Genomic DNA, 21,429 nt, shown 5'->3' on the forward strand with positions numbered 1-21,429 from the left:
TGGTACACTAAAGTACCTATTACTGTATTTCATGTTACGACTGTTTCGACCTCAAATGTCTTGTCTGTCAAGATTCAGGGGAGAAAAGTACTCTTTGAGAGAAAAATAAAATTACAAAAAGAGAGAGACCATAGTTCAGCCGTTCAATGTACGACGAGACACCATAAGCCATGCAAGAGGATATTTGAATCTTGACTAATCTGTAAAAAAACAAAAGGCTGTCGATTTTGATTATTGAAAAACTTGGATGTCGGAAGTCAGTTTTGAAGAATGTCTACAAGGAGCAGGCAGAAAAGATTATGAACGTGCCCCCCCCTCATCAGGAATAATCCAAGACTCAAGAGTTTGCTAGTTCCAGGGTTTAGTATTGTGGAACTGTTCCTTTAGGCGATAGGGAAGGTATGCTTACATTACTCTTAGAAGCTATTTTGGGGTACACTCAGTAGGGTTTTGGGACATCGACATCGATGTTTTTGAAAACATCGATACATCGGAACAAAAACATCGATGCAAACATCGATGTTTTTAGATTTACGATACTCCGGATATCGATATATCGAGTTCTTAAAAACATCGAATGCTATCGAGACATCGATGGTTTTCGTCTCGATGTCCCCAACTACTAGGTTGGGACATCGACATCGATGTTTTGAAAACATCGATTACATCCGGGAACAAAAGCATCGATGTCAACATCAATGTTTTTGATTAATCGTATACATCGGATACTGCGATAATATTCGAAGTTTAAAAACATCCGATGTACTCGAACCATCGATGTTTCGTCTCGATGTCCCAACACCTAATCACTCAGCCCAGTGACAACTATTAACCCCCTGTAGAAATGGTGCGGATATCTTCCTATGATCTCTTTTCCTGATGGAAAGCCCAAGTTCAACTACTGCAGACTACCTGTTTCTTGAAGAGATTATGCATACTTTTGCATTTCCAACATGTCTCCTTTTTTTTTTTTTTTTTTTTTTTTTTTTTTTTTTTTTTTTGTGAAGTTTTTGTCCTTTGGTAAACAAATTAGTCATGCTAATTAATTGTATTTTTCTTTTTCTTACCCAGGATTCTGAGCTGTTGAAATTATTGAAATGTGCAAAGGATAGTGTTCAATTTCTGAATGAAAAGCTGAAACTATTTGTCCAAGTCCTATTAGTATTCAAATGGTGTACGCGAGGAGCCAATGTAGTCAAAGCTTATGAGGCATTTATTTTAGAACTATGCAAGGAACAACCATTCTACAAAAGTCTGGTTGTAGAGCAGCTAGTTGTATCCTTTACTAAAGGTACAGGAGTTTCTTTCTTTGTTTTTCTTTAGGTTATTGTTTAAAATTTTAAAGATTGAATTTTACGTTCCTTGTCCCATAGCAAGGGTTTCCAATAATTATTGGCAAAATGAAAGAATATATTTTTTTATTATTATTACTTCTTATTATTATATATTTTTTTTATATGTTTTAATGTTCTAAGCAACTAATTGTATTATGGAACAATAAATTACCAAATACCAGTTTTTCTTTTTCAATCAACCTCTTTTGTGCAAACGACACAAGAGTGTTAAAGCTAAAGCGCCTTAACAGAAAACAAAATTAAACTTTTCTTTACTTTTTTTTATTTGTTGTAAATTAGTCAATCACAGCTGCATAACAAATGGTTTTCTTCTTTTCCATTCCAGTAACTGAACCAGATAAAATCAACCAATGGAAGGATGGTTTCCCTCCAGCATGTGATCAGATAGGATTCAAAAACATCCACAACCTTCTTGTCAACCTTCTTAGTAACTCTCTCATAGATACAGATTTACTGATGGAGAAATGTTGGACATTCTATCCACATCACAATATACCTTGTGCTTTCCTGTCGTACACTCATCCCACAACCTTCTTGTCAACCTTCTTAGTAACTCTCTCATAGATACAGATTTACTGATGGAGAAATGTTGGATATTCTATCCACATCACAATATACCTTGTGCTTTCCTGTCGTACACTCATAACCTGTTGGAATTATCTGTGCATAGCTGTGTGGACCCCTGTAGAAAACAAATGTTTACCCTCATTATTCAAAAGTGAGTGGACATTACTTCAAACAGTAAATATTTTTCAAGGTGTTTAATGTTACTGCATAACTGCAAAGTTTTTATTGGTAGGGTTTTTACCCTCCATTTGGCAACAAGCTACCTGCCTCCCCACATTATTTATTTACTTTTAAGAGGTTTGATAGGGAGAACTGTAACTGCTAAGGTCTTATTGTCCCGGAATCGAAGAGACAGGATAGGAGAAAGCCAGCCATTCCTAGAATGAAGCTTATCTGTTTAGGATAAAATCCTCCTCAGGCGGGAATCGAAGCCGCGGCCTAGCACTTACAAGGCAGACGCGCTACCAACCAAGCTAACTAGGGCTGGCTGAAAACTTTTACATAATTTAAATTTCATGTTTTTTTTTCTCATTTCAGACTCATTCATCTAGACACCCTAGCGACGCGATCCGAAATCGAGGCGGCCGAATCCGACCACGAAGAATTGCTTCTCTCCTCGGCCGACATTTTCAACATGGAGGACGATCCAGCGGCCTCCCAAGGCCCTGCGGAGGTTATGCATCACCCTGTGGCCAACCTGTTGGACCTGTGCCTGATGCGGTTCTTCCGATACATACAGAGTGTGTGTATTGATAGGAAATACTTGGGAAGGCTGGCCCCGCCTACGAGCTGTCTGGATGGGTCTAGTCCTTCAAATGTAGCTAATTCCCCCGCAGTAGGAGATTCAGTTGTGCCTTCCCCGCTAGCAGTGAAAGATAATGTAATTGTTTGGGACCGAACCAAGGTAAGCTTATTCTTCCATTACTTACATACAGAGTGTGTGTATTGATAGGAAATACTTGGGAAGGCTGGCCCCGCCTACGAGCTGTCTGGATGGGTCTAGTTCTTCAAATGTAGCTAATTCCCCCACAGTAGGAGATTCAGTTGTGCCTTCCCCGCTAGCAGTGAAAGATAATGTGATCATGTGGGATAGAACTAAGGTAAGATTTAAATTTTAGGTGATCCAATCAGGCAATATTTGCGTCCAATTTCGTGCGGATTTCGAACACAATTTCAGGTCTTTTGACAGTTTCATTTGTTCATAGCCGGTGGGTTTTGAGTCAGCTATGTGTGATACATTCCAAGGGTCTATCATGCCCATGATTAATTCACCGGGTATGGAGTTGATATTCAAAGGTGACTTGAAAAAGTTCATACTAGATAAACTTACGCAACTCGTTCCAGTCAGAATTTTACCTCATTACTTAGATTGTGTACCCTGTTTTACAAAGCTGGAGTTGGGCATGCCCATGATTAATTCACCGGGTATGGAGTTGATATTCAAAGGTGACTTGAAAAAGTTCATACTGGATAAATTTATGCAACTCGTTCCAGTCAGAATTTTACCTCATTACTTAGATTGTGTGCCCTGTTTTACAAAGCCGGAGTTGGCTTCAATTCTGGATTTAAGTAACTGGATATTAAGACTGTTAATTAAATAGTAAATACAGCTCAATACTAAATTGACCTCAATTCCGATTTGGTAAACCCTGCTCTTTAGCAATCCATATCGTTTTATTCTCAGGTTTTGAGCCATTTTAATAAATGAGCCAATCAGGCAATATGTATGTCCCATTTACATCATTATTTGAGCAGTCTATATTATTTTATTCTCAGGTTCTCTTCAACGAGCTCCTAGCAGTGTTCGAGAGCACTATCCTCCCCACACATGGTATCACGCACGTCCCCTTCCTCGTCTTCTACTTCTGCTCTCTGCGGCTTAGCATAGGTGAGAACTTCATTGAGTTCCTATGGAAGAAGATAGCCAACGTGAAGATCTACAATATATTCCGACAGAGTTGCTGCCACTATGTGTCCAGTCTACTGATCCATGCACACTTTATGCCAGTCAGGTAAGATTAGCATAGGCCATCACGCACGTCCCCTTCCTCGTCTTCTACTTCTGCTCTCTGCGGCTCAGCATAGGTGAGAACTTCATTGAGTTCCTATGGAAGAAGATAGCCAACGTGAAGATCTATAATATATTCCGACAGAGTTGCTGCCACTATGTGTCCAGTCTACTGATCCATGCACACTTTATGCCAGTCAGGTAAGATTAGCAGAGGCGAGAACTTTATCAAGTTTCTATTGAAGACGATAGCCAACGTGAAGATCTACAATATATTCTGACGGAGTTGCTGTCACTATGTGTATAGTCTACTGATCCATGCACACTTTGTGCCAGTTAGGTTAGTCAGGTAAGATTTAGTCATTGGTGGGGACATCCATGAAGTATTTATCCTTAATTAATGTTCACATTTCCAGTGTCCTGAGGTATCTTTTGAGATTTCCGAAGGCACCTTGATTGGCCCTGGTAGACTTGAAACTAAGAAAGGGAGAAGCTAAGAATAGAGAGAAAGTATAAGAAAAAAAAAAAAAAAAGGACGATAGCCAACGTGAAGATCTACAATATATTCCAACAGAGTTGCTGTCACTATGTGTCCAGTCTATTGATACATGCACACTTTAAGCCAGTCGGGTAAGATTAGCATAGGCAAGAACTTTATCAAGCTCCTATGGAAGAAGATAGCCAACGTGAAGATCTACAATAGTTTCACACATGGCCTTGTTGCTTATAGTGCAAAAAGTAAGTTCAACACTTGTCTGTTTTGTTGTCCAATACAGGGTGATCAAGACGTGTCTGAACGAGATGTCGCAATGGTGTCACTCCTATCTGGACAACACAGATCTGACGGATGAAGAGGCGTGCTCCCCGGTGAAACACCCTGTATTCTATTCCGTGTGTCAGGCGCTCTTCTCGGTCATCACATACAAACACTCCATACTTGTGGATAGCAAGAAAAGTCCTTTTTCAGATCTTAGATGCAAGATCCATGTTCAATAGGAAATTAGGAAAGACATGTAAATATGTATGGCCCACTCCAATCTATTGATTGAAATTCAGGGTTTTCGTGTCGATTTGACCTTTACTTGTGAATGAAAACATTGTTCAATGTCTTTTAGACTTTTTTTACTTTCCTTATCCTATATTTATGTTTTTGAGGGAAATGACCCAAGTCAATTCTTCTGCATTGGTAAACAGGAGACTTTTTGGAGCAAGAAAAGTAAGAACTTTAGCCGATAATTAAAGGAGATTTTTGATTTGCCAACAATCACACTTAACTTACAATATTGTGGTTTCCTGGACTTGAAGTTGGTACAAAACAAGGTATGTGCCAACTTCGAGTCCAGGAAACCACAACATTACATTGTAAGAACTTTAGCTAAATTGTAATGATTGGGATGGCTGATGTCAAGTGGGTCATAAAAGTTCTTACTTTCTAATAAAAGGGGGGGGATAATAAAAAGAAAAGAGATTCGATAGAAAAACTAAAGTCCTGAGGAGATTGAACATTTTTGACCTTTTTCAAAACTAAAGTCTTGAATAGCGGCCGAACCGTACATTTCTCGGTGGTGGTCCCAAGGAGACTTTTGATCTACGTTCTATAAAGCACCTCTCTGCAAAGTTTGATTGACATGGGCCGAAAACTTAAGTCCTGAGAAGAGTGAACATTTTAAAAGCTAAAAAGCTCAAAAACCTGCAAATATTTTAAAGATCCTCTCATATTTCCTTTCAATAACCAACATTCTCTTCTTTCCTTTGCAGACATGAAATTCCTTCAGTCGCTCAATTTGACTCGCCTGGTGATGAGTCAACTCAATCCGCTCCGGTCCTGCAACGCGGAGATCGTGTCGCACTTTGCATCCATCACGAACACCTACCAGATAGTGTACTGCTACAATGTGATCCATCAGAACGCTCGCCTTAACGTGTTGCCTATAGTGTCTACTGATGCCCTGGGCAATATTATCAAGCTCAACACAGTGAATGCCCTGGATCAGTACTCTCCCTTCTCTACTTTCCTATTAGTCAGGTAAGTACGATAGAACCTAGGAGTTAACGTGTTGCTTATAGTGTCTACTGATGCCCTGGGCAATATTATCAAGCTCAACACAGTGAATGCCCTGGATCAGTACTCTCCCTTCTCTACTTTCCTATTAGTCAGGTAAGTACGATAGTAACCTAGTAGGTATCACACACTGGGAGTTAACGTGTTGCCTATAGTGTCTACGGATGCCCTGGGCAATATTATCAAGCTCAACACAGTGAATGCCCTGGATCAGTACTCTCCCTTCTCTACTTTCCTATTAGTCCGGTAAGAAATCTCATGGTGCATCCGAATTTTTCATACAGTTTGCGATTTATTATGAAAGTTGGAAAAAAATAAATATAGTGGAAATTTGTGTGTGTACCTTTTATTCCGTGTACGCTGTGCACCTTTTATTCACTAAATTATTGGCTAATGGTTGTGCACCTTTTGTTTTAAGTGTAATAGTAATAGAAAGTAAAAAAAAAACTTCGCCTTAGTGCTTAAAAATATTAAAAGTTCTAACTATTACCACTGAAATACAACAAGACTTTTTTAGACTACGAGAGTAAAGGGACTTTTCAGTCCTCTACAGGCAGTAAAAGCAAGAATTTTCTTTCTTTCCAGATGTAAATCTATTATCACGCCCGAAATCCACTGTCAAGCTGACCCGATCCCCGTGACCACCAACACGAATCGAACCCAGAACCTCCTCATTGCCGATCCAGTCAGTTCCAAACAAGCAGATCACGATGAAGACGACTTCCTCATGAGTGTGGACTCACCGTGTGCTAATATGAGTCTTAACATGAGCGTTTCCGCTTGAAGGTTCGTCCAGATCGTGATATGGTCCGGAACTGTTTGTCCCCTTCTTCTAGGTATATTTCTGGGGAATCGAGAACTGGGTTTAGGAAAATTAGACTCTTTGAAAATAAAATTTGGACAAATAATATAAAGATTCCTATAACTACTGGGAAAGTGTGAAATTCAGTAAGGCCAGCCACTCACTATCAGGTAGACCTGACGACATGTACACCTAATAGTGTGTGTGCTCATCAGGTATCAGGTGGATCTGATAGACGGACCTTTTCAGCCGTACCTGTCAGGTCTACCTGATAGTGGGTGGCCGTGTGAAATTCAGTAAGGCCAGCCACTCACTATCAGGTAGACCTGACGACATGTACACCTCATAGTGTGTGTGCTCATCAGGTATCAGGTGGATCTGATAGACGGACCTTTTCAGCCGTACCTGTCAGGTCTACCTGATAGTGGGTGGCTGGCCTACGAATGTTTTTACACCCTATGAAATACAGCATAAAATAGTATTTAATAACTTTTTTTTACCATTCTCTATTTTTCAATCTTCCATTTATTTATTTCTAAATTGTTATTTATACTTTCTCTTTGCTTTTTTCACTTTTCTTTTGTTACTCTATTTCTTTCTATTTTCCTTTATTTATTTATTTTACCTCTCTTTTACGCCCTGAAAGATTACCCTTTTCTATTTTTCATAATTTCCCTTATTTCTTTATTATTTTGTCATACTGTTCCTCTGCATTTTTAACTTCTTTTTACATCTTATTAACTTGGCTTACTCCTTGCAATAGGACGTAAGAGATTCATTCACAAACAGACATTGATATTTATAAAATTTTCACTTGTAGTTAATATATCTATTGCTATGAGTGAACTATACTGAATTATGAATGAATATTTCACCAACCATTAATTACTTTCTTGTTTTTTCATTATTTAAAAGGGGCTGTTAGCCCTTACACTTAAGCCTCGGATTGGGCTTTTTGTGTATGGAGTTAAGCTGAAAGATTCGGGCAGGATAAACAAGGTGTATTCTTTCTATTACATTCCGTGTCCATGAGTAGGCTTGGTTCCTACATACCTATCTTACGGTATTTATTTTCTTGCTTCAATTATCCTCTCTCTTTTTCCTCTTTTCCTTTCATCCGAAATACACTCCTTTTCCCAATCAACCATGCTCATGCAATTCTCTTTCTTTTCTTCTATGAATAAAAGTATTTCTTTTCTTTCTTCAATTATCCACTTTTTCCTTTGTTGCTTCAAATATCTTCTTTTTTATTATCTTTCTTTCTTCCGAAATAAACGTCTTTTTTCTTTTGATCATGCAATTCTTTTTCCTTTCTTCTATTAATAAAATGAGAGGAAGTTATACAGACACTACTTCAAAAAAGATCAAAATGAGTTCGCGGTTCTCAGGACGTTATCTTTGGCTCAAATTTTGCAGAGGAGTTCGATAATTTATGACGATCAAAAATATCCATGGGTTAAAAAACACCAACATCAACACACACAAAAAAAAGTTACCCGAACACAACACTTTGCATTAATAAACTCAAATTACTTACTTGTCAAGATTGTCCATATCCTTGGAGTCAATTTCCCAAATGGCTCCCCAAACTTCCTCACCCTTATCGGGAACAACAGTGGCAAATCTCATGGCATCCGAATTTTTCATACAGTTTGCGATTTATTATGAAAGTTGGAAAAAAATAAAGAACTGATTTTTGATTAAAATTGACCGTAATCGAACAAGTACTTCTTCCATCAATAAATATAGTAGAAATTTCTTGATTATATTTTCGACCCGTTCTTTGTGTGTGTACCTTTTATTCCGTGTACGCTGTACACCTTTTATTCACTAAATTATTGGCTAATGGTTGTGTACCTTTTGTTTTAAGTATAATAGTAATAAAAAGTAAAAAAAAAACTTCGCCTTAGTGCTTAAAAATATTAAAAGTGCTAACTGTTACCACTGAAATACAACAAGACTTTTTTAGACTACGAGAGTAAAGGGACTTTTCAGTCCTCTACAGGCAGTAAAAGCAAGAATTTTCTTTCTTTCCAGATGTAAATCTATTATCACGCCCGAAATCCACTGTCAAGCTGACCCGATCCCCGTGACCACCAACACGAATCGAACCCAGAACCTCCTCATTGCCGATCCAGTCAGTTCCAAACAAGCAGATCACGATGAAGACGACTTCCTCATGAGTGTGGACTCACCGTGTGCTAATATGAGTCTTAACATGAGCGTTTCCGCTTGAAGGTTCGTCCAGATCGTGATATGGTCCGGAACTGTTTGTCCCCTTCTTCTAGGTATATTTCTGGGGAATCGAGAACTGGGTTTAGGAAAATTAGACTCTTTGAAAATAAAATTTGGACAAATAATATAAAGATTCCTATAACTACTGGGAAAGTGTGAAATTCAGTAAGGCCAGCCACTCACTATCAGGTAGACCTGACGACATGTACACCTAATAGTGTGTGTGCTCATCAGGTATCAGGTGGATCTGATAGACGGACCTTTTCAGCCGTACCTGTCAGGTCTACCTGATAGTGGGTGGCTGGCCTACGAATGTTTTTACACCCTATGAAATACAGCATAAAATAGTATTTAATAACTTTTTTTTACCATTCTCTATTTTTCAATCTTCCATTTATTTATTTCTAAATTGTTATTTATACTTTCTCTTTGCTTTTTTCACTTTTCTTTTGTTACTCTATTTCTTTCTATTTTCCTTTATTTGTTTATTTTACCTCTCTTTTACGCCCTGAAAGATTACCCTTTTCTATTTTTCATAATTTCCCTTATTTCTTTCTCATTTCGTCACACTGTTCCTCTGCATTTTTAACTTCTTTTTACAGCCTGAAATAATATTTGGCTTACTCCTTGCAATAGGACGTAAGAGATTCATTCACAAACAGACATTGATATTTATAAAATTTTCACTTGTAGTTAATATATCTATTGCTATGAGATCCCAGGGTTGTCCAACCTTTGTGCACCCGAGGGCCACAAAAGACCAAGGTAGAGAGTTGGCGGGCCGCAAAAAAGAGACACATCCAAAAGATAGTTTCTTAATTGGTTTTTCACATGCTTTATAGTCAAAAAAGCACTTTTGCACATGTATGAACTACCAAACAGTGAGGTAATCTTCAGTCCTAGAGTTTGCGGGCCACATGCAGCCAGCGGGCCATGGCTTGGACAACCCTGCAATATCCTATCTCACCTCGTCCAAGCTCATCTCAACCCGGTACATAACCACAGCCTCAGGCCTGTGTGGACAGTTGAGTGAGTACCAACCAGAGATAATATTACAAGTTCAAAAGACAAGTGGTCCAACTTACAATGACTTAGCAGGTAAAAGACTTATAATGCTGTGATGTCAACAAAGTTGTGATTAAAACAGTTGGTAGGTACAAAAATCAATTCTTTTTAGCCACACAGATCATGGATGGACAGTCTTTGTTCAATCAACAATACTTTCTCAATAGTATAGGTTCCCTATACTTATTGTAGAAAAAGTAAAAATAAATGGGGATCAAATGCCCCCTGAATATCCATCAATTTGTTGGTTCCTGGTTTCCACAGATAGTAGTTTTAAAAGAATTCAGATCGGACTGTGAAAAGACAGTCAGAGAAAAGGAATTGAAATGACAGAGAAATGGGATCTTTCCTGTTCCGAAATTTTTGCACACACATGTCACATTCATAAAAATCATTCAGAAATATTTTCAACACAGAAAAGGCTGTCAAGAGTAAAGGAATGAAAATACAAACTCCGTGCAAACGGAATTTTCGATATCACATTCTATATTAATAATTAATAACTTACCAGTACTGTTACCTTGATACCGTTATCAGTTGATCAAAATCCAGCACAAAATATGCCCTAAGCCCACAGTACTGATAACAGAAAAGATACAAATTAAAATTCAAAAGTTGGCGGGGTGCGCTCTGTTTACATATGTGAGAAGTTTGCTACCGTTTTCGTTGAACGTGGAACCTATGGCCAGCTTCTCATACTTGTTTTTACGCATCAAGGCTGTGGTCACACTGGAGCCCCAACCCTCGACTAGTCCCGAGCCAAGAGAGGAAATAAACCATGCTAGTGGCCTCAACGGAGCAGGAGCATTGACCATAGTTCGTACCTCGCTAAAAATTAAAGAAATTTAGCTGAGTTTTTTTTTTGAGGGTCGATGGTTTCGGCGAGGGGTCAATGGTCCAGGTGTTCTAGGCTAGGGTCAATGTCCATGATCTATGGTCCCCGCTGTGGACGCGCACTAACGCTCGCTAGGCTGTTGACTTGATCAAGCGAAAAATATGACACTATTACGGTTTTGCGCCTAGCGCTAAAGCTACCTGACTTTAGCGCGGGTACGGCGATAGCAAGTTGAATGCACCTGTTCCCCATGGATCACTGAAGTTACGTCCATGATCTATGGTCCCCGCTGTGGACGCGCACTAACGCTCGCTAGGCTGTTGACTGATCAAGCGAAAAATATGACACTATTACGGTTTTGCGCCTAGCGCTAAAGCTACCTGACTTTAGCGCGGGTGCGGCGATAGCAAGTTGAATGCACCTGTTCCCCATGGATCACTGAAGTTAAGTAATGTGAATTTTTTAATCTGTGAATTAAAAAGAGAGAGGAATATTAAGGTTGCATAGTATTGGTTACTTTGTGGTCTTTTTGACATGTGTTTTGTAATTTATTGAATTTGTGTTGTCTCTCTCTTCCTTTTCCTTTTTCTCTTTTCTTTTTCCTCCTTTTTCTCTTCTTTCCCTCTTTGTCCTTCTTCTTCCTTTTCACCTTCTTCCTTTTTTTAAATTTTCTCTTGTTCCTTCTGATCCTCCTCACTTTCTCTCTTGTCCTATTTTCTTCTCCTTTCCCTTTTCCTCTTCTCTTCTTCCTTTTTCTTCCCTTCTTTCTCCCACTTCACCCCTCTCTCCTCCTGCTACTCCATATCTTTCTTCTCCTCCTCTTTTATTTCTACCTATTCCAGATTGTTTTCTCCTCTCCTGCTTTACCTATCCTTAGTTTATTCTTGTATTTTATTCTCGATCTCCTCCCCCTCTTCTCTTTCTTCTTCTCTTTCCTGTCCTTCTCCGCCTCCTCTTTCTCCCATTCCTCTCTTCTCAATTTTTCCTCCTCCACTTTTTCCTCTTCGCCTCCGGGAATATTCCCTCAGTCTCATGAAATTTACCCTGTTCTGATTCTCAGACGTCTGACCGTTTCAAAGCATGAAGTTGTTGGGAGCGTTCGTCGTCACGCTGGTGGTGGCTACAGGGGTTAACAAATGTCGCTCAAATTCAAAAAAACTTTTCAATATTGCCCGCCGCAACAGAACCCAACTTTTAGAAATGAAATTGGTCTTAAAAGAGAGGAAATATTGTCTTCTATCTACACATCTAATTAGTTTTCTTCTAGCTTGCACATATGTTGTACCATGCTCAAATGCTTGAAGCAAGGTCGGGGTACCTGGAAAAAAAAAAGACAAAAAATGGCGAATATATTGGTTATTCTGGGCATTTCGAAGAAATTTTCGGCTTGACATAGCTTTGTGATACACCCTGTATAGCACTAGAAATGAAAACCATTGTTTTATCTCAATTTTTTATTTATTTATTGATATTGTTTTTATGTTAAAGGTTTTGGAAGATGCGGATATGAACAAGAAGGATGTAAGAAGAGAAGTCCAAGGAGCAGAAGGACTTCGGAACGGTCATCGGGATCGATCTGGGAACGACTTACTCGTGTGTGGGCGTCTACAAGAACGGCCGAGTGGAAATCATCGCCAACGATCAAGGAAACCGTATCACCCCGTCCTATGTGGCTTTCACCGCTGATGGTGAGTTTGACAGACTTGTCATTACTTTTTTAACTTTTTTCAGTAGTTGGGAGGGTACTGAATACATCAAGCAACATTTTAGATGACTAAAAGTGTAAAAAAATACTTAGGGATCGTGTTTTTTTTTTTTTTTCATTGTTTTAGCTCAATTTTTTATTTATTTATTGATATTGTTTTTATGTTAAAGGTATTGGAAGATGCGGATATGAACAAGAAGGATGTAGATGAGATTGTCCTGGTCGGTGGAAGTACGAGAATCCCCAAGGTGCAGCAACTGGTCAAGGAGTTCTTCAACAGTGAGTGGCACTTTTCTTGATACCGTTATCAGTTGATCAAAATCCAGCACAAAATATACCATAAGCCCACATTACTGATAACAGAAAAGATACAAACTAAAATTCAAAAGTTGGCGGGCTGCGCTCTGTTTACATATGTGAGAAGTCCTGAAAGATTACCCTTTTCTATTTTTCATAATTTCCCTTATTTCTTTCTCATTTCGTCACACTGTTCCTCTGCATTTTTAACTTCTTTTTACAGCCTGAAATAATATTTGGCTTACTCCTTGCAATAGGACGTAAGAGATTCATTCACAAACAGACATTGATATTTATAAATTTTTCACTTGTAGTTAACCTATTGCTATGAGTGAACTATACTGAATTATGAATGAATATTTCACCAACCATTAATTACTTTCTTGTTTTTTCATTATTTAAAAGGGGTGTGATAAAAACTACGTATGTTACTAATTTATTGATGCTCTACAGACTGTTACTAGTAGTTAGTAGTAACTTACTATTGATGCCGTTATTTTTATATTTATACTCTTGTTCTGTTTTATTTAAAATGAAAGAATAAATTAAAACACTCTTTTATTTAAAAATAAATTATTGTCCCATGTATTTATTTTGATCTATAAGATGAGAAATGGTCCGTTAGGCCGTAGTTTTAAAAGAATTCAGATCGGACTGTGAAAAGACAGTCAGAGAAAAGGAATTGAAATGACAAAGATATGTATTTATTTTGATCTATAATTTTATAAGATAAGAAATGGTCCGTTAGGCCGTAGTTTTAAAAGAATTCAGATCGGACTGTGAAAAGACAGTCAGAGAAAAGGAATTGAAATGACAAAGAAATGGGATCCTTTGCTGTTCCGAAATTTTCGCACTCACATTCATAAAAATCATTCAGAAATATTTTCAACACAAAAAAGGCTGTCAAGAGGAAAGGAATGAAAATACAAACTCCGTGCAAACGAATTTTTCGATGTAACATTCATATCACAAGTACACCTTCCTGTCTGTTGTATATTCCACGCTTTCTCCATTATTCTCAATAGATTTCATTCTAACAACATAATCTTCAGGCAGACCGCTTTCTACTGCCCCCTCTCTAGTACAAGATTCAAGTAAGTGACAGAAGGCCTTGTATCGGTACCTTCATCACAAGTACACTTTCCTGTAGGTATGTCTCATATTCCAGGTTTTTTTTTTTTTTTTTTTTTTGGAAGGTACTTTTTTCATAAGCCTTTGTTCAACAGTTTTTTTCAGTTTCTCATTTGTTTTTTCGCCGAGTATTGATTTCTTCAAAACCAGTAAGTAGCGTTTCAAGAAAAACCCTTCTTCCTTCAATCTTTTGCATGTCATTTGCCTCAACGTATGCTCTGCCCAATATTGATCAAACGTAAGCCCTATAGATCTCTTTTTTCTTTTGAATGTGGGTCAGATTGCATGATAGCTGTAAACTTGGTGTACATTCACAAATGCTGAAAAATGTTTGGAAGCTGTCTGGATTGCAGTATTGTGAGGGCATGCAGTGTGCTTCCTGTGGTTTCTAGGTCAAACTGGGAGCTGGGAGGTGGATAGATTACTTTTACAAAGTGGTTTTTGGTTACTCCTTGTACTGTTCCTACATAAAACTGTTCCTGGCTGCACTCAGCACAGTGAAATGTTTCCTAAAAAGAACATTTACATAATTTGAGCGCCTGGGGCCGAAAGCTAAAGTTTTGAAAACTGCGAACTCCTTTTAATCCTTTTCGAAACTTTAAGCTTTTATTAATAACGACCGAACCTCTTCTTCTTTCCCAGGTAAGATGAAGGAGACGGCCGAGGCCTACTTGGGCAAGAAAGTCACCCATGCTGTCGTCACCGTTCCCGCCTACTTCAAAATTTGAGCGCCTGGGGCCGAAAGCTAAAGTTTTGAGAAATGCGAACTCCTTTTAATCCTTTTCGAAACTTTAAGCTTTTATTAATAACGACCGAACCTCTTCTCCTTTCCCAGGTAAGATGAAGGAGACGGCCGAGGCCTACTTGGGCAAGAAAGTCACCCATGCTGTCGTCACCGTTCCCGCCTACTTCAACGATGCCCAGCGTCAGGCCACTAAGGATGCCGGAGTGATTGCCGGACTCACCGTGATGAGAATTATCAACGAGCCCACGGCCGCGGCCATCGCTTATGGATTGGACAAGAAAGAAGGTACGATATTGGGGGTCTTTCCCCTATCTTTAAAAAAAAAAAAAAAAAAAAAAACTTGAATACTGAGATGGCCGCGGCCATCGCTTATGGATTGGACAAGAAAGAAGGTACGATTTGGGGGTCTTTCCCCTATCTTTAAAAAAAAAAAGAAAAAAGAAATACATAATGATAACTTGATAACTGAGATAGGGACAAGAAAGAAGGTACCATATTGGGGGTCTTTTCCCTATCTTAAAAATAATGATTATAAATAAGCAAGTAATGATAAACTGAGATAGGGACAAGAAAGAAGGTCCAATATATTTAGGTATTATCAATAGCCCCCTTTTTTGTCTCTATTTTTCAATTTATTGTATTTACCTAATTGTAATTTAAAATGTTCAAAATAAAATAAAGAAAGTATTGTAAAAAAAAAAAATATTTGGATTTCTTATCATAACAATTGAGGACTAGAAGGATGAGAAAATGATGGACCAGAGACTTGGAAATAGCTTCTTATTTCAATTTCTATCCATCCCTGCAATTCTCATTAAATTTCATAAAGACATTGAAAAAAAAAGGATTAGATCCAATAACTGTGATAAACGAAAAAAGATCAAAGATAGAACATGGTGGAGAGGCTTTGTTCACAGTCGACCCATTTCTGGAACAACTTAAGATTTGATCATGACCTTCAATTCTCCGCCTATCATAATATGTACAAAGGAATAGGGGGGTTTGTGTCCCCCCCAAGTAGGTAAGATTTGACTAATTTTGGCCATGTTTTTCTAATCTCCACAATGTCCTTCCATCTCGGTTTTCAGGAGAGAAGAACGTGCTTGTATTCGATCTGGGTGGTGGTACTTTTGACGTGTCCCTCCTGACCATTGACAACGGTGTTGTTGGCCTTTTATTTTATTGTGTCTTGACGTTGTACAAAAATTTTGTTAAAATATTCACATTATTTAAGTTTTGCTTTGATTATTTTTCTCTTGAACATTTTTTTTCTCGTAGTTATATTATTTTGTAAATTATACGAATCGACAGCATAAAGCTGAAAAGAAGAACCCATAAGGCCCCCTTATAAATGAGGTGATTCACTTATGGGTGGTTCTTTTCTGCTCAATACTGTCCAAATATGATTAAATTCTCAGCCCAGCCAGCCCGTATGAAAACTTCGGAATTAATTTTTAATCCGATTTTAAAGTTTTATCTATAGTTCACTGAACTTGTTGCACTGTGTTTTTTACAAATTCAGGAGATATTGACTATCAAGTCATTACTGTTGGCCTTTTATTTTATTGTGTTTTTACGTTGTACAAAAATTTTGTTAAAATATTCACATTATTTAAGTTTTGCTTTGATTATTTTTCTCTTGAACATTTTTTTCTCGTAGTTATATTATTTTGTAAATTATACGAATCGACAGCATAAAGCTGAAAATAAGAACCCATAAGGCCCCCTTATAAATGAGGTGATTCACTTATGGGTGGTTCTTTTCTGCTCAATACTGTCCAAATATGATTAAATTCTAATTCCAACTCTCTTTCTCTTCCTGCAGATCACCGACGCCGAAAAGACCACCATGGAGGAGGCGATCGACGACAAGATCAAGTGGCTCCCTTTCTCTTCCTGCAGATCACCGACGCCGAAAAGACCACCATGGAGGAGGCGATCGACGACAAGATCAAGTGGCTCGACGAGAACCAGGATGCGGACGCGCCCGAGTTCCAGAAGAAGAAGAAAGAACTCGAGGACGTGGTGCAGCCCATTATCGCCAAACTGTACCAGGGAGCCGGCGGTGCACCTCCCCCGCCCGGCGGTGATGCTGGCAAGGATGAGCTGTAAGCGAGAAGGCGAAATGATGTCGCGCGGGAGAGAGATTTTTTTCGCGGGAGACAGTCAGTTGCAATAGGATGGAGAGAAAAGAGAGAGTTACGAGTATGTGAATAGGAAAAAGAGAAGAAATAGGAGTGAATAAAAAAAAGGGTATCTCCAATTTTCCATAAAAAAAGATAAGAAAGATGTATTTGTGTAGAAAAGGTGAGAGTTAAAAAAAATCGCGCGGGAGAGATTTTTTTCGCGGGAGACAGTTGCAATAGGATGGAGAGAAAAGAGAGAGTTACGAGTATGTGAATAGGAAAAAGAGAAGAAATAGGAGTTAATAAAAAAAAAGGTATCTCCAATTTTCCATAAAAAAAGATAAGAAAGATGTATTTGTGTAGAAAAGGTGAGAGTTAAAAAAATGTTATTTCCATGAAAAAAAAGAGACATTTGTGTAGGAAAAAGAGAAGAGAAGGTTTATTTATTTATATGAGGAAAAGAGAAGAGAGTAAATTTCACGTCAAAATTATCGCGAAAAGATGAGTTTTTAGAGAGATTGTGTGAGTGAAGCTGATGAAAAGCTTGAAATGTAATATAGTGAATCGATGTTTAAATATACAGCGGTACGCTTTTGATATGTGAATTTTTTATAAGAACATCTCATAATATCCAGAGATGTGCAAAATGCTTTTGAAAACCAATTTGAAATGCAAAATGTAAAATGCCTCTAGAAAACCAATTTGAAATGCAAACCAATGAAACTGGGCCCAATAAGACCAATTACAGCCAGCCTAGTTAGCTTAGTTGGTAGTGCGTCTGCCTTGTAAGCGCAGAAAGCCAGCCGTTCGAGCCTTATCCGTTCAGGATAAAATGCGCCCCGGGGAGAATTGAATCCGAAACCTAGCGCTTACAAGACAGACGCGCTACTCTCCAAGCTAACCAGTGAACAGGCTGAGGATCCATTATCAGTTTGTATGAACGCCCGATATCTTTCTGTGTATGCAATGTGCTAAACATGGTAAAATTAAAAAAATAAGCAGCATTTGGTGATCATCAGAAAAGAGGGGGTCCTTTTACTTGGCAACGTGAAAATCAGCAATCCATGTCTATGAAGTTTAAGTTAAATTTATCCAAGGTCCAAGCTGATAAGTGATCAGTGTGATCACATTATTTTATACTGCAAAAATTAACTATGTAGTATGTACCTAACAAATTTTATCGTAGGTATTTTATCTCTCATAGTCACAATCGCCTATTCTTCTTCCATCCCATGATCCACAGAACATCCTATGTACCTAACAAATTTTATCGTAGGTATTTTATCTCTCATAGTCACAATCGCCTATTCTTCTTCCATCCCATGATCCACAGAACATTCAAATTATTAACACAGGACAAGAATATAGACAGTAACACAACAGTTATCTGACTGAATGATGACCAGGCAGTAAAGTAGATAAATTATTAACACAGGACAAGAATATAGACAGTAACACAACAGTTATCTGACTGAATGATGACCAGGCAGTAAAGTAGATTTGTTAGAAATTATGTAAATGTACATACAATGATGGATATTCCAGCAGCAGGAGGTTGTTTCTGAAAGCTGCTTTTGCACATTGGCAAATTTTTGTCCAAATTGGACTGCATTAGGTAGAAAAGAACCATAGTTATGGCATTTCCCCTTTTGGGTGGTCCTTTTTTGCTTAATGCTGTCCAATTTTGTCACCTCTCTAGAGTCTCTAGTTTAGACTACTGAGAGTCAATCGTGCAATGTCCAATGTTTTCCTTTGTAATATCACGCATAATTTTGACTAAGTGCAAAATGTAAAGTTCTTTATGACATAAGCCTCCTGCTAATAAAGTGTGAGATTTGAAAAAAAGAATAGTTTTTCCCTTGTTTTTCCTGTCAGAAAGATCTTTTGGCAGTCTCCAGTTGATATAACTCAATGCGTTTTGTATGCCCTGTTTTTTTTTTCCATGAAAGTTGATAATATGTTCCATTGTCTTGTAACATTTTCAATTTACTTTCCACAAGTAAATGGACATTGGTCAGAGCTGTCTCATTTCTCGCACTTTATCTCGTGTAAATAAGTTTGTATATTTACATAATTGTAAGCACTAGGAAGAAATGAATGTACCTTTACACACTACCTTTTGTAAGATGTCCAAAGGTACGCACGTCATTCTGAGATTAGCTTTTTTAGAAAGTTGTTGTGTTAAGTTTCAAGACTGATACTATATTATTTTTTATCGATTTTTTTATGAGCGCCACCCAGGGGCCGATTCTTGAAAGGGATAGTCTAGTTCACAAGCTAAAAGTGAATTCAATGTGGGGAAATTTTAGCAAAATCCTAAAAAAAAAACTTCCCTCATTTACTGCAAAAGTACATTGTCACTTTCAAGAAGTGGTCTTAGGTATGGGATATCAAGTATCGATCGGTTCTTATCGAATATATTTATCGGCACCCATCGAATTCGAGAAATTTTGCAGTGTTCCCATTCTTTGAAATTTAATCAATGAAATATCAAGGTCATAATTTTAAACTATCGGACACTGCAAAATCTAATTGCTTGACTTATCCCTGCGCTTTGGATTGAGAGATTCCAAAAATATGTTTGTTACTGCAAAAGTACCTACACTGTCACTTTCAAGAAGTGGTCTTAGGTATGGGATATCAAGTATCGATCGGTTCTTATCAAATATAATTATCGGCACCCATCGAATTCGAGAAATTTTGCAGTGTTCCCATAGTTTGAAGTTTAATCAATGAAATATCAAGGTTATAATTTTAAACTATCGGACACTGCAAAATCTAATCGCTTGACTTATCCCTGCGCTTTGGATTGAGAGATTCCAAAAATATGTTTGTTTTTTCCGCCGAATGTGAAAATTGATCTCCGGGGAGAAACCATCAAAATACAAGAGCAAATCTTTTTTCGATAGGATTTTAAGTTGTTTTTCAATTTTCATCTGTGTAATTTTTACTTTTTATTGCCGTTATGTACCTATGAGGGAACTTGTAGACAGTAATAAGAAAATGAATAATTTTGTCAACGGTTTCATACTCATCAGTTTTTTTATGCATAATGGGCCAAAGACAGGAAAATCGTGTTTTGATTTAAAACGTCTTTAAAGTACCTATTTGATTTCATTTGAATTTTTTTTTTTTTTTTACAAAAATTCGTGTAGGTGTCTTTTTGAATAGTTGAGATTTTAACTGATTAGACTGAGAATGGATGAGATTATTTTACATCTTCTTCTTCCTAGCCTTTTCCTGTTTAATTAGAACGGCGTTTCTTGTCAGTCTCTTTTTTGACATAATAATATGAGATTAATTTGACATAATAATACAAACTATTCTATTTTATTTTCAGACAAGGAACCAAGTCGTGGTGTTAACCCTGATGAGGCCGTGGCTTATGGCGCTGCTGTACAAGCTGGAGTATTGAGCGGAGAGCAAGACACTGACGCTATTGTGCTGCTGGACGTTAATCCTTTGATAAGAAAATGATTGTTCCCATAATAGGGTTTGCAAATTTTTTCACTCATTCCCCCATTTATTTCCCGAAACCTTTGTTTTTTCACCATTCCGCCTTAGATCCCTTGAATTTAGTTTAGATTCTGTCCTCTATCGACTATTATTCTATGCGTCATAGAATCTACATATTTTTTTTAGGGGTTTTCGTTAGATATCTCTGGAGTTGAAGGAACTTTTCAGTCCTTTTCCAGACAACATTTTTATCTTTCCTTCAAAACACCAACTTACTTGATATTTATTTTGTACAGCTGAGTTTATTTGAAACAATCTGATTTCCAGACAACATTTTTATCTTTCCTTCAAAACACCAACTTACTTGATATTTATTTTGTACAGCTGAGTTTATTTGAAACAATCTGAAACTACCAGAAGGCTTTTGATGGTTTTAAAAATTCGAAGTAATTTAAATAGCATTCAGTTTAGTTGTCAGTTTTTGCTCAAGTGCAACTGATATTAAGGTGTTTTGAATAATCAGGATCTGCAGAAACTATCATCCTTCACTGCGCATTCATTCTGAGACTACCAGAAGGCTTTTGATGCTTTTAAAAATTCGAAGTAATTTAAATAGCATTCAGTTTAATTGTCAGTTTTTGCTCAAGTGCAACTGATATTAAGGTGTTTTGAATTATCAGGATCTGCAGAAACTATCATCCTTCACTGCGCATTCAGTGGTGACCGGAAGGTGTTCCACGGGGGGGTGTTTTTTCACCACATTCTTTGATTTTCCCTTAATAAAAGGCCCCTTTAATTTTCCCTTCATTTTTCATCGTGTGTCGCCACTGGTTAACTTATTGTGTTGTATCAACACGCTCTATTTTTTTCTCTTGACTTTTTTTTATTTATTTTTAATTTGTTTCCCCATTTATTTAATGTTTGTATTTCCTGTTTCCCCACTTGGAAGATTGCTCCATAGTCTGAGGACTCGTAAATTCTGATTGGTTGAAATCAACTTATTATTTATTTTTAATTTGTTTCCCCATTTATTTTAATGT

The 21,429-nt window shown here is 37.6% G+C and overlaps 2 protein-coding genes and 1 long non-coding RNA gene across 3 annotated transcripts in view; all 3 read left to right on the forward strand.

Annotated features, from left to right (window-relative positions):
• Positions 1-6,954, forward strand: part of LOC103513956 (RNA polymerase I-specific transcription initiation factor RRN3) — a 15,701-nt gene extending 8,747 nt beyond the window's left edge. The window contains exons 3-12 of the mRNA XM_026826947.1: positions 1,072-1,291; positions 1,681-1,862; positions 1,985-2,073; positions 2,460-2,655; positions 2,852-3,022; positions 3,699-3,810; positions 4,008-4,131; positions 4,707-4,885; positions 5,689-5,956; positions 6,578-6,954. Of these exons, the coding sequence (XP_026682748.1) occupies positions 1,072-1,291; positions 1,681-1,862; positions 1,985-2,073; positions 2,460-2,655; positions 2,852-3,022; positions 3,699-3,810; positions 4,008-4,131; positions 4,707-4,885; positions 5,689-5,956; positions 6,578-6,776 (1,740 nt within the window). The 3' untranslated portion in view covers positions 6,777-6,954. The remainder of the gene's footprint in view (positions 1-1,071; positions 1,292-1,680; positions 1,863-1,984; positions 2,074-2,459; positions 2,656-2,851; positions 3,023-3,698; positions 3,811-4,007; positions 4,132-4,706; positions 4,886-5,688; positions 5,957-6,577) is intronic.
• Positions 6,955-12,009: 5,055 nt separating this feature from the next.
• The window catches only part of LOC103513817 (endoplasmic reticulum chaperone BiP-like), a 30,908-nt gene continuing 21,488 nt past the window's right edge, over positions 12,010-21,429 (forward strand). Inside the window, 2 exon segments of the mRNA XM_008478667.3 lie at positions 12,010-12,070; positions 12,459-12,617. Coding sequence (XP_008476889.2) covers positions 12,010-12,070; positions 12,459-12,617 — 220 coding nt within the window.
• Positions 15,159-15,970, forward strand: LOC113469353. The gene is made up of 2 exons (XR_003392803.1): positions 15,159-15,199; positions 15,896-15,970. It is a non-coding gene; the product is annotated as an uncharacterized LOC113469353 (long non-coding RNA).

The sequence above is a fragment of the Diaphorina citri genome, unplaced genomic scaffold (assembly GCF_000475195.1).
Source record: "Diaphorina citri unplaced genomic scaffold, Diaci psyllid genome assembly version 1.1 scaffold42, whole genome shotgun sequence".
Lineage (NCBI taxonomy): Eukaryota > Metazoa > Arthropoda > Insecta > Hemiptera > Psyllidae > Diaphorina > Diaphorina citri.